The following is a 14,604-nucleotide window of genomic DNA, read 5'->3' as shown; positions in this document are numbered from 1 at the left end:
GAGTCCCATTTTCCTAGGATATTATGGATAATATCACAGGAGGTGTTCACACACAACGTGTACACCATGTGTGTACACCCAATGTGATATTTGAAGTCATACGTCCCTAGGATCTTACGAATATTATCAAAGGGTGAACACCCCATGTGACATTAAAAATGACATCCCTTTTAGATATTCCGAATGCTATCACCTCTTCCTAGGATAACCCATGTGATATTAGGAGTAACCCCTTCCTAGGATATTACGAATAACATCACAGGGTTTACACCCCTGTGACATTAAAAGTAACACCCCCTCCTAGGGATGTTATGAATAGCGTCACAGGGTGTACACCCCTGTGACTTTAAAAGTAACACCCCCTCCTAGGGATATTACGAATAACATCACAGGGTGTACACCCCTGTGAGTTTAAATGTAACACCCCCCTAGAATATTACAATAATATAACAGGGTGTACACCCCCTGTGACTTTAGGAGTAACACCTCCCTAGGATATTTCAAATGATGTCACTGGGGGCACACCCTCTGTGATATTAGCAGCAACATCTTTCTAGGAGATTACGAATGATATCACAGGGTGTACACTCACTGTGATATTAGAAGGAATACCTCCCTAGGACATAAGCTATCACATCACAGAGTGTACACACATGGTGTACACCCACTGTGTTATTAGAAGCAATATCTCCCTATGATATTAGGAAAAATATCACAGGGTGTACCCTCTGTGGGATACTAGAAGTAATGTTTACCATGGATGTTACAAATAATATCACAGGGTGTACACACATGGGGTACACCCACTGTGACATTAGGAGTTATATCTCCCTAAGATATTGCAAAGAATATCCCAGTGGGTGTACCCCATGTGTGTACACCCACTGTCATCATTAAAGTAGTATCTCTCTATAAGATGACAAATAATATCGGAGGCTATACACCCCCTGTGACATCAGGAGTAACATCCCCTTACAATATTGGGAGCAATATTGCACGAGGTACACCCCTGTAACTTTAGGGGTAACATTCCCTCAGAATATTACTAATAATATCACAAGGTGTACACGCATTGTGACATTAGGAGTAATATTCAGGTAGCATATTTTCCACACTATCACAGAAGGAACACACCTGTGACATTAAGAGTGACATCCCCCTAGAATAGTAAGAATACTACCACACGGTGTACACCTCCTGTGATATTAGGAGAATCATCTCACCAGAATATTACGAATAATGCCACAAGCTGTTATCTTCTGTGACATGAGGGGTATAGACCCCCGGGAAATTATGACTACTATCAAAGGGCGTACACCCCTGTGACATTAGGAGTAACATCCTTCTAGAATATCATGAAGAATATCACAATGTGTACACCCCCTGTGTCATTAAGAGTAAAATTGCCCTAGGATATTAGGAAATAGAACACAGGGAGTACACGCCGTGTGATATTAGAAGTAACATCCCCCAAGGATATAACGAACAATATCAGAGAATGTACATGCCCTGGGACATGACTAGTAACATCTCTTTAGGATAATACGAACAATATCAAAGGGTGTACATGCAATGTGAAATTAGGAGTGAACTCCCGCTGGGATATTACGAATTTTATGACAGGGTCTACACGCCCTGTGACAATAGTAGTCACGTTGTCCTAAAATATGACGAAGAATATTAAAGTGTGTACAGGACCTGTGATTTACGAGTAACATTTCTAGAGAAGATTACACGTAATATCACTGTGTGTACACCCCGTGTGAGGATAGGAGTCCCATCCAACAAAACTATAATGAATAATTTCACAAGGTTTGCAACATCTGTGACATTGAAAGTAACATTTCCCGAGAATATGACGATAATATCACACAGTGTACACCCTCGGTGATATGAGGAGTGACGTCTTATAAGGGTAATACGAGTAATTTGACAAGGTGTACAAACCCTGTGACATAAGGAGTGACATCCCTCCAGGATATTCCGAATCATAGAAAAGGGAAAATACCCCGTGTGACAATAAAATCAACGTCCCCTTAGGAGATTAAGAATAATAGCACCAGCTGTACACACATTGTGACATTATTATTAACGTCTCGCTATGGTATTGCGAATAATATCAGAGTGTGTAGAGACTTGTGACATCAGGATTCACATTTCGCTACAATATCACGAATAATATCACAGGGTGTATACCCCCTGGGACTTAAGCAGTGGCATCCTCCTACAATATGGAAAATAATGTCCCAGGGTGTTAACAAAGTGCGGCAGCAGAGAAAACACCCGAGGAGAAAGGGAGAAATATCATGCCGTCTTCCCGCCTGGATATTGCGAGCCACATCGCAGGGAGGTGAGGGCGCCCCCAGCGATGCGGGGAGTAATATCACCACAGACTCCCCCACGGGCTATTACGAGCCACATCGCAAGGGCACGGACGAACCCCCTCGAAGAGAAGAGTAATGTCACCCGCTATTCCCACCCTGGATACGACGACCCACAGGGCAGGGGGGCGGGGGACCCACGCAGGCGGGGAGTAATACCACCCCTCACTCCCCAGCTGCATATGACGATCCAGATCGCAGGGGGGAGAAGCAGGCACACGCCGCGAGGGGGGGAATGAGAGCCAGCCCCTCTTGCCCCCCTGGGCTCTTAGGACCCCCCTCGCAGGGGGGTGAGGCACCCCCCGCGAGGCGGGGGCTGAGAGCCAGCCCCTCTTGCCCCCCTGGGCTCTTAGGACCCCCCTCGCAGGGGGGTGAGGCACCCCCCGCGAGGCGGGGGCTGAGAGCCAGCCCCTCTTGCCCCCCTGGGCTCTTAGGACCCCCCTCGCAGGGGGGTGCGGCACCCCCCGCGAGGCGGGGGCTGAGAGCCAGCCCCTCTTGCCCCCCTGGGCTCTTAGGACCCCCCTCGCAGGGGGGTGCGGCACCCCCCGCGAGGCGGGGGCTGAGAGCCAGCCCCTCTTGCCCCCCTGGGCTCTTAGGACCCCCCTCGCAGGGGGGTGCGGCACCCCCCGCGAGGCGGGGGCTGAGAGCCAGCCCCTCTTGCCCCCCTGGGCTCTTAGGACCCCCCTCGCAGGGGGGTGCGGCACCCCCCGCGAGGCGGGGGCTGAGAGCCAGCCCCTCTTGCCCCCCTGGGCTCTTAGGACCCCCCTCGCAGGGGGTGCGGCACCCCCCGCGAGGCGGGGCTGAGAGCCAGCCCCTCTTGCCCCCCTGGGCTCTTAGGACCCCCCTCGCAGGGGGGTGCGGCACCCCCCGCGAGGCGGGGGCTGAGAGCCAGCCCCTCTTGCCCCCCTGGGCTCTTAGGACCCCCCTCGCAGGGGGGTGCGGCACCCCCCGCGAGGCGGGGGCTGAGAGCCAGCCCCTCTTGCCCCCCTGGGCTCTTAGGACCCCCCTCGCAGGGGGGTGCGGCACCCCCCGCGAGGCGGGGGCTGAGAGCCAGCCCCTCTTGCCCCCCTGGGCTCTTAGGACCCCCCTCGCAGGGGGGTGCGGCACCCCCCGCGAGGCGGGGGCTGAGAGCCAGCCCCTCTTGCCCCCCTGGGCTCTTAGGACCCCCCTCGCAGGGGGGTGCGGCACCCCCCGCGAGGCGGGGGCTGAGAGCCAGCCCCTCTTGCCCCCCTGGGCTCTTAGGACCCCCCTCGCAGGGGGGTGCGGCACCCCCCGCGAGGCGGGGGCTGAGAGCCAGCCCCTCTTGCCCCCCTGGGCTCTTAGGACCCCCCCTCGCAGGGGGGTGCGGCACCCCCCGCGAGGCGGGGGCTGAGAGCCAGCCCCTCTTGCCCCCCTGGGCTCTTAGGACCCCCCTCGCAGGGGGGTGCGGCACCCCCCGCGAGGCGGGGGCTGAGAGCCAGCCCCTCTTGCCCCCCTGGGCTCTTAGGACCCCCCTCGCAGGGGGGTGCGGCACCCCCCGCGAGGCGGGGGCTGAGAGCCAGCCCCTCTTGCCCCCCTGGGCTCTTAGGACCCCCCTCGCAGGGGGGTGCGGCACCCCCGCGAGGCGGGGGCTGAGAGCCAGCCCCTCTTGCCCCCCTGGGCTCTTAGGACCCCCCTCGCAGGGGGGTGCGGCACCCCCCGCGAGGCGGGGGCTGAGAGCCAGCCCCTCTTGCCCCCCTGGGCTCTTAGGACCCCCCTCGCAGGGGGTGCGGCACCCCCCGCGAGGCGGGGGCTGAGAGCCAGCCCCTCTTGCCCCCCTGGGCTCTTAGGACCCCCCTCGCAGGGGGGTGCGGCACCCCCCGCGAGGCGGGGGCTGAGAGCCAGCCCCTCTTGCCCCCCTGGGCTCTTAGGACCCCCCTCGCAGGGGGGTGCGGCACCCCCCGCGAGGCGGGGGCTGAGAGCCAGCCCCTCTTGCCCCCCTGGGCTCTTAGGACCCCCCTCGCAGGGGGGTGCGGCACCCCCCGCGAGGCGGGGGCTGAGAGCCAGCCCCTCTTGCCCCCCTGGGCTCTTAGGACCCCCCTCGCAGGGGGGTGCGGCACCCCCCGCGAGGCGGGGGCTGAGAGCCAGCCCCTCTTGCCCCCCTGGGCTCTTAGGACCCCCCTCGCAGGGGGGTGCGGCACCCCCCGCGAGGCGGGGGCTGAGAGCCAGCCCCTCTTGCCCCCTGGGCTCTTAGGACCCCCCTCGCAGGGGGGTGCGGCACCCCCCGCGAGGCGGGGGCTGAGAGCCAGCCCCTCTTGCCCCCCTGGGCTCTTAGGACCCCCCTCGCAGGGGGGTGCGGCACCCCCCGCGAGGCGGGGGCTGAGAGCCAGCCCCTCTTGCCCCCCTGGGCTCTTAGGACCCCCCTCGCAGGGGGGTGCGGCACCCCCCGCGAGGCGGGGGCTGAGAGCCAGCCCCTCTTGCCCCCCTGGGCTCTTAGGACCCCCCTCGCAGGGGGGTGCGGCACCCCCCGCGAGGCGGGGGCTGAGAGCCAGCCCCTCTTGCCCCCCTGGGCTCTTAGGACCCCCCTCGCAGGGGGGTGAGGCACCCCCCGCGAGGCGGGGGCTGAGAGCCAGCCCCTCTTGCCCCCCTGGGCTCTTAGGACCCCCCTCGCAGGGGGGTGCGGCACCCCCCGCGAGGCGGGGGCTGAGAGCCAGCCCCTCTTGCCCCCCTGGGCTCTTAGGACCCCCCTCGCAGGGGGGTGAGGCACCCCCCGCGAGGCGGGGGCTGAGAGCCAGCCCCTCTTGCCCCCCTGGGCTCTTAGGACCCCCCTCGCAGGGGGGTGAGGCACCCCCCGCGAGGCGGGGGCTGAGAGCCAGCCCCTCTTGCCCCCCTGGGCTCTTAGGACCCCCCTCGCAGGGGGGTGAGGCACCCCCCGCGAGGCGGGGGCTGAGAGCCAGCCCCTCTTGCCCCCCTGGGCTCTTAGGACCCCCCTCGCAGGGGGGTGAGGCACCCCCCGCGAGGCGGGGGCTGAGAGCCAGCCCCTCTTGCCCCCCTGGGCTCTTAGGACCCCCCTCGCAGGGGGGTGAGGCACCCCCCGCGAGGCGGGGGCTGAGAGCCAGCCCCTCTTGCCCCCCTGGGCTCTTAGGACCCCCCTCGCAGGGGGGTGAGGCACCCCCCGCGAGGCGGGGGCTGAGAGCCAGCCCCTCTTGCCCCCCTGGGCTCTTAGGACCCCCCTCGCAGGGGGGTGAGGCACCCCCCGCGAGGCGGGGGCTGAGAGCCAGCCCCTCTTGCCCCCCTGGGCTCTTAGGACCCCCCTCGCAGGGGGGTGAGGCACCCCCCGCGAGGCGGGGGCTGAGAGCCAGCCCCTCTTGCCCCCCTGGGCTCTTAGGACCCCCCTCGCAGGGGGGTGAGGCACCCCCCGCGAGGCGGGGGCTGAGAGCCAGCCCCTCTTGCCCCCCTGGGCTCTTAGGACCCCCCTCGCAGGGGGGTGAGGCACCCCCCGCGAGGCGGGGGCTGAGAGCCAGCCCCTCTTGCCCCCCTGGGCTCTTAGGACCCCCCTCGCAGGGGGGTGAGGCACCCCCCGCGAGGCGGGGGCTGAGAGCCAGCCCCTCTTGCCCCCCTGGGCTCTTAGGACCCCCCTCGCAGGGGGGTGAGGCACCCCCCGCGAGGCGGGGGCTGAGAGCCAGCCCCTCTTGCCCCCCTGGGCTCTTAGGACCCCCCTCGCAGGGGGGTGAGGCACCCCCCGCGAGGCGGGGGCTGAGAGCCAGCCCCTCTTGCCCCCCTGGGCTCTTAGGACCCCCCTCGCAGGGGGGTGAGGCACCCCCCGCGAGGCGGGGGCTGAGAGCCAGCCCCTCTTGCCCCCCTGGGCTCTTAGGACCCCCCTCGCAGGGGGGTGAGGCACCCCCCGCGAGGCGGGGGCTGAGAGCCAGCCCCTCTTGCCCCCCTGGGCTCTTAGGACCCCCCTCGCAGGGGGGTGAGGCACCCCCCGCGAGGCGGGGGCTGAGAGCCAGCCCCTCTTGCCCCCCTGGGCTCTTAGGACCCCCCTCGCAGGGGGGTGAGGCACCCCCCGCGAGGCGGGGGCTGAGAGCCAGCCCCTCTTGCCCCCCTGGGCTCTTAGGACCCCCCTCGCAGGGGGGTGAGGCACCCCCCGCGAGGCGGGGGGCTGAGAGCCAGCCCCTCTTGCCCCCCTGGGCTCTTAGGACCCCCCTCGCAGGGGGGTGAGGCACCCCCCGCGAGGCGGGGGCTGAGAGCCAGCCCCTCTTGCCCCCCTGGGCTCTTAGGACCCCCCTCGCAGGGGGGTGAGGCACCCCCCGCGAGGCGGGGGCTGAGAGCCAGCCCCTCTTGCCCCCCTGGGCTCTTAGGACCCCCCTCGCAGGGGGGTGAGGCACCCCCCGCGAGGCGGGGGCTGAGAGCCAGCCCCTCTTGCCCCCCTGGGCTCTTAGGACCCCCCTCGCAGGGGGGTGAGGCACCCCCCGCGAGGCGGGGGCTGAGAGCCAGCCCCTCTTGCCCCCCTGGGCTCTTAGGACCCCCCTCGCAGGGGGGTGAGGCACCCCCCGCGAGGCGGGGGCTGAGAGCCAGCCCCTCTTGCCCCCCTGGGCTCTTAGGACCCCCCTCGCAGGGGGGTGAGGCACCCCCCGCGAGGCGGGGGCTGAGAGCCAGCCCCTCTTGCCCCCCTGGGCTCTTAGGACCCCCCTCGCAGGGGGGTGAGGCACCCCCCGCGAGGCGGGGGCTGAGAGCCAGCCCCTCTTGCCCCCCTGGGCTCTTAGGACCCCCCTCGCAGGGGGGTGAGGCACCCCCCGCGAGGCGGGGGCTGAGAGCCAGCCCCTCTTGCCCCCCTGGGCTCTTAGGACCCCCCTCGCAGGGGGGTGAGGCACCCCCCGCGAGGCGGGGGCTGAGAGCCAGCCCCTCTTGCCCCCCTGGGCTCTTAGGACCCCCCTCGCAGGGGGGTGAGGCACCCCCCGCGAGGCGGGGGCTGAGAGCCAGCCCCTCTTGCCCCCCTGGGCTCTTAGGACCCCCCTCGCAGGGGGGTGAGGCACCCCCGCGAGGCGGGGGCTGAGAGCCAGCCCCTCTTGCCCCCCTGGGCTCTTAGGACCCCCCTCGCAGGGGGGTGAGGCACCCCCCGCGAGGCGGGGGCTGAGAGCCAGCCCCTCTTGCCCCCCTGGGCTCTTAGGACCCCCCTCGCAGGGGGGTGAGGCACCCCCCGCGAGGCGGGGGCTGAGAGCCAGCCCCTCTTGCCCCCCTGGGCTCTTAGGACCCCCCTCGCAGGGGGGTGAGGCACCCCCCGCGAGGCGGGGGCTGAGAGCCAGCCCCTCTTGCCCCCCTGGGCTCTTAGGACCCCCCTCGCAGGGGGGTGAGGCACCCCCCGCGAGGCGGGGGCTGAGAGCCAGCCCCTCTTGCCCCCCTGGGCTCTTAGGACCCCCCTCGCAGGGGGGTGAGGCACCCCCCGCGAGGCGGGGGCTGAGAGCCAGCCCCTCTTGCCCCCCTGGGCTCTTAGGACCCCCCTCGCAGGGGGGTGAGGCACCCCCCGCGAGGCGGGGGCTGAGAGCCAGCCCCTCTTGCCCCCCTGGGCTCTTAGGACCCCCCTCGCAGGGGGGTGAGGCACCCCCCGCGAGGCGGGGCTGAGAGCCAGCCCCTCTTGCCCCCCTGGGCTCTTAGGACCCCCCTCGCAGGGGGGTGAGGCACCCCCCGCGAGGCGGGGGCTGAGAGCCAGCCCCTCTTGCCCCCCTGGGCTCTTAGGACCCCCCTCGCAGGGGGGTGAGGCACCCCCCGCGAGGCGGGGGCTGAGAGCCAGCCCCTCTTGCCCCCCTGGGCTCTTAGGACCCCCCTCGCAGGGGGGTGAGGCACCCCCCGCGAGGCGGGGGCTGAGAGCCAGCCCCTCTTGCCCCCCTGGGCTCTTAGGACCCCCCTCGCAGGGGGGTGAGGCACCCCCCGCGAGGCGGGGGCTGAGAGCCAGCCCCTCTTGCCCCCCTGGGCTCTTAGGACCCCCCTCGCAGGGGGGTGAGGCACCCCCCGCGAGGCGGGGCTGAGAGCCAGCCCCTCTTGCCCCCCTGGGCTCTTAGGACCCCCCTCGCAGGGGGGTGAGGCACCCCCCGCGAGGCGGGGGCTGAGAGCCAGCCCCTCTTGCCCCCCTGGGCTCTTAGGACCCCCCTCGCAGGGGGGTGAGGCACCCCCCGCGAGGCGGGGCTGAGAGCCAGCCCCTCTTGCCCCCCTGGGCTCTTAGGACCCCCCTCGCAGGGGGGTGAGGCACCCCCCGCGAGGCGGGGGCTGAGAGCCAGCCCCTCTTGCCCCCCTGGGCTCTTAGGACCCCCCTCGCAGGGGGGTGAGGCACCCCCCGCGAGGCGGGGGCTGAGAGCCAGCCCCTCTTGCCCCCCTGGGCTCTTAGGACCCCCCTCGCAGGGGGGTGAGGCACCCCCCGCGAGGCGGGGGCTGAGAGCCAGCCCCTCTTGCCCCCCTGGGCTCTTAGGACCCCCCTCGCAGGGGGGTGAGGCACCCCCCGCGAGGCGGGGGCTGAGAGCCAGCCCCTCTTGCCCCCCTGGGCTCTTAGGACCCCCTCGCAGGGGGGTGAGGCACCCCCCGCGAGGCGGGGGCTGAGAGCCAGCCCCTCTTGCCCCCCTGGGCTCTTAGGACCCCCCTCGCAGGGGGGTGAGGCACCCCCCGCGAGGCGGGGCTGAGAGCCAGCCCCTCTTGCCCCCCTGGGCTCTTAGGACCCCCCTCGCAGGGGGGTGAGGCACCCCCCGCGAGGCGGGGGCTGAGAGCCAGCCCCTCTTGCCCCCCTGGGCTCTTAGGACCCCCCTCGCAGGGGGGTGAGGCACCCCCGCGAGGCGGGGGCTGAGAGCCAGCCCCTCTTGCCCCCTGGGCTCTTAGGACCCCCCTCGCAGGGGGTGAGGCACCCCCCGCGAGGCGGGGGCTGAGAGCCAGCCCCTCTTGCCCCCTGGGCTCTTAGGACCCCCCTCGCAGGGGGGTGAGGCACCCCCCGCGAGGCGGGGGCTGAGAGCCAGCCCCTCTTTGCCCCCCTGGGCTCTTAGGACCCCCCTCGCAGGGGGGTGAGGCACCCCCCGCGAGGCGGGGCTGAGAGCCAGCCCCTCTTGCCCCCCTGGGCTCTTAGGACCCCCCTCGCAGGGGGGTGAGGCACCCCCCGCGAGGCGGGGGCTGAGAGCCAGCCCCTCTTGCCCCCCTGGGCTCTTAGGACCCCCTCGCAGGGGGGTGAGGCACCCCCCGCGAGGCGGGGCTGAGAGCCAGCCCCTCTTGCCCCCCTGGGCTCTTAGGACCCCCCTCGCAGGGGGGTGAGGCACCCCCCGCGAGGCGGGGCTGAGAGCCAGCCCCTCTTGCCCCCCTGGGCTCTTAGGACCCCCCCTCGCAGGGGGGTGAGGCACCCCCCGCGAGGCGGGGCTGAGAGCCAGCCCCTCTTGGCCCCCCTGGGCTCTTAGGACCCCCCTCGCAGGGGGGTGAGGCACCCCCCGCGAGGCGGGGGCTGAGAGCCAGCCCCTCTTGCCCCCCTGGGCTCTTAGGACCCCCCTCGCAGGGGGTGAGGCCACCCCCCGCGAGGCGGGGCTGAGAGCCAGCCCCTCTTGCCCCCCTGGGCTCTTAGGACCCCCCTCGCAGGGGGGTGAGGCACCCCCGCGAGGCGGGGGCTGAGAGCCAGCCCCTCTTGCCCCCGCTGGGCTCTTAGGACCCCCCTCGCAGGGGGGGTGAGGCACCCCCCGCGGGCGGGGGCTGAGAGCCAGCCCCTCTTGCCCCCTGGGCTCTTAGGACCCCCCTCGCAGGGGGTGAGGCACCCCCCGCGAGGCGGGGGCTGAGAGCCAGCCCTCTTGGCCCCCTGGGCTCTTAGGACCCCCCTCGCAGGGGGGTGAGGCACCCCCCGCGAGGCGGGGGCTGAGAGCCAGCCCCTCTTGCCCCCCTGGGCTCTAGGACCCCCCTCGCAGGGGGGTGAGGCACCCCCCGCGAGGCGGGGGCTGAGGAGCCAGCCCCTCTTGCCCCCCTGGGCTCTTAGGACCCCCCTCGCAGGGGGTGAGGCACCCCCCGCGAGGCGGGGGCTGAGGAGCCAGCCCCTCTTGCCCCCCTGGGCTCTTAGGACCCCCTCGCAGGGGGGTGAGGCACCCCCCGCGAGGCGGGGGCTGAGAGCCAGCCCCTCTTGCCCCCCTGGGCTCTTAGGACCCCCCTCGCAGGGGGGTGAGGCACCCCCCGCGAGGCGGGGCTGAGAGCCAGCCCCTCTTGCCCCCCTGGGCTCTTAGGACCCCCCTCGCAGGGGGGTGAGGCACCCCCCGCGAGGCGGGGGCTGAGAGCCAGCCCCTCTTGCCCCCCTGGGCTCTTAGGACCCCCCTCGCAGGGGGGTGAGGCACCCCCCGCGAGGCGGGGCTGAGAGCCAGCCCTCTTGCCCCCTGGGCTCTTAGGACCCCCCTCGCAGGGGGTGAGGCACCCCCCGCGAGGCGGGGGCTGAGAGCCAGCCCCTCTTGCCCCCTGGGCTCTTAGGACCCCCCCTCGCAGGGGGTGAGGCACCCCCGCGAGGCGGGGCTGAGAGCAGCCCCTCTTGCCCCCCTGGGCTCTTAGGACCCCCCTCGCAGGGGGGTGAGGCACCCCCCGCGAGGCGGGGGCTGAGAGCCAGCCCCTCTTGCCCCCCTGGGCTCTTAGGACCCCCCTCGCAGGGGGGTGAGGCACCCCCCGCGAGGCGGGGGCTGAGAGCCAGCCCCTCTTGCCCCCCTGGGCTCTTAGGACCCCCCTCGGCAGGGGGGTGAGGCACCCCCCGCGAGGCGGGGGCTGAGAGGCCAGCCCCGTCTTTGCCCCCCTGGCCTCTAGACCCCCCTCGCAGGGGGGTGAGGCACCCCCCGCGAGGCGGGGGCTGAGAGCCAGCCCCTCTTGCCCCCTGGGCTCTTAGGACCCCCCTCGCAGGGGGTGAGGCACCCCCCGCGAGGCGGGGGCTGAGAGCCAGCCCCTCTTGCCCCCCTGGGCTCTTAGGACCCCCCTCGCAGGGGGGTGAGGCACCCCCCGCGAGGCGGGGGCTGAGAGCCAGCCCCTCTTGCCCCCCTGGGCTCTTAGGACCCCCCTCGCAGGGGGGTGAGGCACCCCCCGCGAGGCGGGGGCTGAGAGCCAGCCCCTCTTGCCCCCCTGGGCTCTTAGGACCCCCTCGCAGGGGGTGAGGCACCCCCCGCGAGGCGGGGGCTGAGAGCCAGCCCCTCTTGCCCCCCTGGGCTCTTAGGACCCCCCTCGCAGGGGGGTGAGGCACCCCCGCGAGGCGGGGGGCTGAGAGCCAGCCCCTCTTGCCCCCCTGGGCTCTTAGGGACCCCCCCCGCAGGGGGTGAGGCACCCCCCGCGAGGCGGGGGCTGAGAGCCAGCCCCTCTTGCCCCCCTGGGCTCTTAGGACCCCCCTCGCAGGGGGGTGAGGCACCCCCCCGCGAGGCGGGGGCTGAGAGCCAGCCCCTCTTGCCCCCCTGGGCTCTTAGGACCCCCCTCGCAGGGGGGTGAGGCACCCCCCGCGAGGCGGGGGCTGAGAGCCAGCCCCTCTTGCCCCCCTGGGCTCTTAGGACCCCCCTCGCAGGGGGGTGAGGCACCCCCCGCGAGGCGGGGGCTGAGAGCCAGCCCCTCTTGCCCCCCTGGGCTCTTAGGACCCCCCTCGCAGGGGGGTGAGGCACCCCCCGCGAGGCGGGGGCTGAGAGCCAGCCCCTCTTGCCCCCCTGGGCTCTTAGGACCCCCCTCGCAGGGGGGTGAGGCACCCCCCGCGAGGCGGGGGCTGAGAGCCAGCCCCTCTTGCCCCCCTGGGCTCTTAGGACCCCCCTCGCAGGGGGGGTGAGGCACCCCCCGCGAGGCGGGGGCTGAGAGCCAGCCCCTCTTGCCCCCTGGGCTCTTAGGACCCCCCTCGCAGGGGGGTGAGGCACCCCCCGCGAGGCGGGGGCTGAGAGCCAGCCCCTCTTGCCCCCCTGGGCTCTTAGGACCCCCCTCGCAGGGGGGTGAGGCACCCCCCGCGAGGCGGGGGCTGAGAGCCAGCCCCTCTTGCCCCCCTGGGCTCTTAGGACCCCCCTCGCAGGGGGGTGAGGCACCCCCGCGAGGCGGGGGCTGAGAGCCAGCCCCTCTTGCCCCCCTGGGCTCTTAGGACCCCCCTCGCAGGGGGGTGAGGCACCCCCCGCGAGGCGGGGGGCTGAGAGCCAGCCCCTCTTGCCCCCTGGGCTCTTAGGACCCCCCAGGGGGGTGAGGCACCCCCCGCGAGCGGGGGCTGAGAGCCAGCCCCTCTTGCCCCCTGGGCTCTTAGGACCCCCCTCGCAGGGGGGTGAGGCACCCCCCGCGAGGCGGGGGCTGAGAGCCAGCCCTCTTGCCCCCCTGGGCTCTTAGGACCCCAACCACGCTGAAGCCAGCCCTCTTGCCCCCGGCTCTTAGGACCCCTCGCAGGGGGTGAGGCACCCCCGCGAGGCGGGGGCTGAGAGCCAGCCCTTGCCCCCCTGGGCTCATAGGACCCCCTCGCAGGGGGGTGAGGCACCCCCCGCAGGCGGGGGCTGAGAGCCAGCCCCTCTTGCCCCCCTGGGCTCTTAGGACCCCCCGCGAGGCGGGGGCTGAGAGCCATTCCTTCTTGCCCCCCTGGGCTCTTAGGACCCCCCTCGCAGGGGGGTGAGGCAGCCCCCGCGAGGCGGGGGCTGAGAGCCAGCCCCTCTTGGCCCCCCTGGGCTCTTAGGACCCCCCTCGCAGGGGGGTGAGGCAGCCCCGCGAGGCGGGGGCTGAGAGCCAGCCCCTCTTGCCCCCCTGGGCTCTTAGGACCCCCCTCGCAGGGGGGTGAGGCAGCCCCCGCGAGGCGGGGGCTGAGAGCCAGCCCCTCTTGCCCCCCTGGGCTCTTAGGACCCCCCTCGCAGGGGGGTGAGGCAGCCCCCGCGAGGCGGGGGCTGAGAGCCAGCCCCTCTTGCCCCCCTGGGCTCTTAGGACCCCCCTCGCAGGGGGGTGAGGCAGCCCCCGCGAGGCGGGGGCTGAGAGCCAGCCCCTCTTGCCCCCCTGGGCTCTTAGGACCCCCCTCGCAGGGGGGTGAGGCAGCCCCCGCGAGGCGGGGGCTGAGAGCCAGCCCCTCTTGCCCCCCTGGGCTCTTAGGACCCCCCCTCGCAGGGGGGTGAGGCAGCCCCCGCGAGGCGGGGGCTGAGAGCCAGCCCCTCTTGCCCCCCTGGGCTCTTAGGACCCCCCTCGCAGGGGGGTGAGGCAGCCCCCGCGAGGCGGGGGCTGAGAGCCAGCCCCTCTTGCCCCCCTGGGCTCTTAGGACCCCCCTCGCAGGGGGGTGAGGCAGCCCCCGCGAGGCGGGGGCTGAGAGCCAGCCCCTCTTGCCCCCCTGGGCTCTTAGGACCCCCCTCGCAGGGGGGTGAGGCAGCCCCCGCGAGGCGGGGGCTGAGAGCCAGCCCCTCTTGCCCCCCTGGGCTCTTAGGACCCCCCTCGCAGGGGGGTGAGGCAGCCCCCGCGAGGCGGGGGCTGAGAGCCAGCCCCTCTTGCCCCCCTGGGCTCTTAGGACCCCCCTCGCAGGGGGGTGAGGCAGCCCCCGCGAGGCGGGGGCTGAGAGCCAGCCCCTCTTGCCCCCCTGGGCTCTTAGGACCCCCTCGCAGGGGGGTGAGGCAGCCCCCGCGAGGCGGGGGCTGAGAGCCAGCCCCTCTTGCCCCCCTGGGCTCTTAGGACCCCCCTCGCAGGGGGGTGAGGCAGCCCCCGCGAGGCGGGGGCTGAGAGCCAGCCCCTCTTGCCCCCCTGGGCTCTTAGGACCCCCCTCGCAGGGGGGTGAGGCAGCCCCCGCGAGGCGGGGCTGAGAGCCAGCCCCTCTTGCCCCCCTGGGCTCTTAGGACCCCCCTCGCAGGGGGGTGAGGCAGCCCCCGCGAGGCGGGGGCTGAGAGCCAGCCCCCTCTTGCCCCCCTGGGCTCTTAGGACCCCCCTCGCAGGGGGGTGAGGCAGCCCCCGCGAGGCGGGGGCTGAGAGCCAGCCCCTCTTGCCCCCCTGGGCTCTTAGGACCCCCCTCGCAGGGGGGTGAGGCAGCCCCCGCGAGGCGGGGGCTGAGAGCCAGCCCCTCTTGCCCCCTGGGCTCTTAGGACCCCCCTCGCAGGGGGGTGAGGCAGCCCCCGCGAGGCGGGGGCTGAGAGCCAGCCCCTCTTGCCCCCCTGGGCTCTTAGGACCCCCCTCGCAGGGGGGTGAGGCAGCCCCCGCGAGGCGGGGGCTGAGAGCCAGCCCCTCTTGCCCCCCTGGGCTCTTAGGACCCCCCTCGCAGGGGGGTGAGGCAGCCCCCGCGAGGCGGGGGCTGAGAGCCAGCCCCTCTTGCCCCCCT

The 14,604-nt window shown here is 70.7% G+C and overlaps 1 protein-coding gene across 1 annotated transcript; it reads right to left on the bottom strand.

Annotated features, from left to right (window-relative positions):
• Positions 1 to 4,509: 4,509 nt before the first annotated feature.
• On the bottom strand, positions 4,510 to 11,211 carry LOC134760451 (putative uncharacterized protein FLJ45355; the record flags this gene model as incomplete). The annotated part of the gene is made up of 4 exons (XM_063717821.1): positions 4,510 to 4,667; positions 8,797 to 8,956; positions 9,922 to 9,978; positions 11,107 to 11,211. Coding segments are annotated over 4 exons (480 nt in total), but the record flags the coding sequence as incomplete, so codon positions are not given.
• Positions 11,212 to 14,604: the final 3,393 nt, after the last annotated feature.

The sequence above is a fragment of the Pongo abelii genome, chromosome 18 (assembly GCF_028885655.2).
Source record: "Pongo abelii isolate AG06213 chromosome 18, NHGRI_mPonAbe1-v2.0_pri, whole genome shotgun sequence".
NCBI lineage: Eukaryota > Metazoa > Chordata > Mammalia > Primates > Hominidae > Pongo > Pongo abelii.
The sequence above is the reverse complement of the archived record's forward strand: the minus strand, read 5'-3'. Positions and strand labels throughout refer to the sequence as shown.